Source organism: Lipotes vexillifer, unplaced genomic scaffold (assembly GCF_000442215.2).
Source record: "Lipotes vexillifer unplaced genomic scaffold, Lipotes_vexillifer_v1.1 scaffold611, whole genome shotgun sequence".
Taxonomy (NCBI): Eukaryota; Metazoa; Chordata; class Mammalia; order Artiodactyla; family Lipotidae; genus Lipotes; species Lipotes vexillifer.
In genome coordinates this window covers 654,410-656,647 of record NW_006785619.1, presented here as the reverse complement: position 1 = coordinate 656,647, position 2,238 = coordinate 654,410, and the positions used below count along the sequence as shown (strand labels likewise).

The window sequence follows — 2,238 nt, the reverse complement described above, 5'->3', positions numbered from 1 at the left end:
GGGGGGGGGTGTCCAATAGTCAGGACTCGCTGTCCTGCCCAGCTCCTCCCCCCGTTTCTCCTCCCTCTTACCATACAGCCCTGCAGAGCCACAAACAGCCGGAGAATGTCATTCGTCCCTTCAAAGATCCGGAAGATGCGAAGATCTCGGAGCACACGCTCTACCCCAGGCTCCTGCCACAGGGGAAGACAGATCATACACCCCTGCTGGACGTGCCGCCTCCTCCTCCTGGCCCACTGCAGCTGGCCTGGGCAGAGAAGTGTTCTGTACCTTCATGAAGCCCATGCCCCCCATGATTTGGATGCACTCATCTGTCACCTTCCAGGCTGCCTCCTAGGGACAAAGAAAACACCCAAAATTGGGTTTGGAGCCAAGCTCCCAAACCGGGCTCTCCCTCCCCACAGGCCTGGGACCTCACCGAGCCAAAGATCTTGCTGATGGCAGCCTCTATCTGGAAGTCTGTGGATCCCTGGTCCATGTTGGCACTCACCATGTACGCCATGGACTGAGGTTGGGACACGGGAAGGGAAATGGAAAAGGGCTGCATCAGACTCGACCTGATCACCCACATCTACAAGACTGGGTCTGCCCTGGTGCCCTGTGGCCCTTGCCTTCACCTTCCAATGCCATGTGTCAGGCACGTCCAAATATTTGGTTCCCTGGTCAGTTCGTCAGGGACTTGCAGGCATTTGACTTCTTGAAAGGGGTGAAGGAGGAGTAAGGGTGGGGTGGGGTCGACTAAATTTCAGGGACCTCTGGAAGCACCTCGGCCGAACAGCATGGCTCTCCATCCTGCGGAAGCTGAGCTGACTATGCCTCCCCGCATCCCCTAGGGCATTGGTGTAAAGCTGGAGACCCACTGCCCCAGGTGCTGCTGGGGGTTGTAGTCTGACCCAACCGGGAAGAAGGCCTCAGGGCTCTGGGGAGGGGGGTGGCCCTCACCTCAGTCACATATTGCAGCATAGCCATCCGGGCCAGCTTCTCCTGGATCATCCCAAAGTTGTGAATTTTTTCCCCAAACTGGGTACGATTAGCAGCATGATCCACCTGGAAGAGGGCACGTGTGTCCCACTGTGGTTCTCTAGTCTCCTGTTTCCGGGAGAGGGGCTGGGCTGTGCTGGGATGGGTGGGCTTTGGCCACAGCCAAGAGTTCAGTCCAAGTCTGGAGCTGTTGGCAGGGGCGGGGCCTCTGGTGGAGGGAGGGCTTGCAAGAGACCAGGGACACATGGAAAGGGAGACAGTGTGACTTAGGCTTAGATTCAGGCTAGCTAGGGACTCAGGCAGGGTACTCACCGCCTTAGCAATGATGCCCTTCATGGTGCCTGCCATGGCCGCAGCCATGCCAAACCTTCCGTTGTTGAGAATGTGCATGGCGACCTTGAAGCCGCCCCCCACCTCACCCAGTACGTTCTCTGACGGCACCTGTACTCCGTCAAAGTGCACCTCTGCCGTGTTTGAGGCCTTGATGCCCATCTTCTTCTCAGGGGGCCCACTGTGACAGACAGGGTGGAGAAGTTGCCACTGGGTGTGTGTGGGTGAGCCATTCATTCATTATGAGCCAGCCTGTAAGAAGCACAGGCAGCAGTCCCTGGCATGCCCAGAGGGCTGAGGAGGCCTGGCTGTATCCTGCTGTTGTGTGATGGGCTCAGTGGTTGCTGAAGCCAAACTTTAGGTCAGTTGCATGCATACTAGGCCTAAAAGGAACATGCTGTCCAAATGCTCTGGCTTTTGCACCCATCTCCAGAGTGACCTGTGACAGCCATCTGCCCTGGAACTCAGTACTGCCCCCTCCCTGGCTCTACCTCTTTCTCCCCAGCCCACTCACTTGGTGACACCTCCAAAGCTCCTCTCCACCACGAAAGCTGTGATCTTCTCCTTCGTGGCCCCCGTGACTGTGTCTTTAACTGGTGTCTTGGCAAAGACCGTGAAGATATCCGCTAGGCCTCCATTACTGTGGAAAGATGAGAGGCAGTCAGGATGGAGCCGAGGGGCCTGGACGTGGGCAGAGGTGGAGAGGAGGGGAAAATGGGAGAAGAGTGCCTGATCCAAATCTTGCTTCCGCTGAGGGTATAGTATTTCCCACAGGGGCTGGGCACAGCTGAGGTTCGGATAGAGGCTGCATCTGATCCACTTGAGGGCTCAGTCAGACAGAAAGCGGCAATAGTCTCCCCTGTTGGAGAGAGAGCTCCTTTACACTGGGTTCTGATGGGCAGGAAAGGCCCTTTAGTGCCCCCCCCC

General features: G+C 57.2%; 1 protein-coding gene across 3 annotated transcripts in view; it reads right to left on the bottom strand.

Annotated features, from left to right (window-relative positions):
- The window catches only part of ACADVL (acyl-CoA dehydrogenase very long chain), a 5,244-nt gene that overhangs the window by 987 nt on the left and 2,019 nt on the right, over positions 1 to 2,238 (bottom strand). For all 3 annotated transcript variants that reach the window (XM_007457739.1, XM_007457741.1, XM_007457740.1), the window contains 7 exons: positions 2,041 to 2,170; positions 1,826 to 1,951; positions 1,294 to 1,492; positions 943 to 1,047; positions 419 to 505; positions 271 to 333; positions 71 to 173 (listed from right to left, as the gene is read on the bottom strand). In XM_007457739.1, coding sequence (XP_007457801.1) covers positions 71 to 173; positions 271 to 333; positions 419 to 505; positions 943 to 1,047; positions 1,294 to 1,492; positions 1,826 to 1,951; positions 2,041 to 2,170 — 813 coding nt within the window. The remainder of the gene's footprint in view (positions 1 to 70; positions 174 to 270; positions 334 to 418; positions 506 to 942; positions 1,048 to 1,293; positions 1,493 to 1,825; positions 1,952 to 2,040; positions 2,171 to 2,238) is intronic.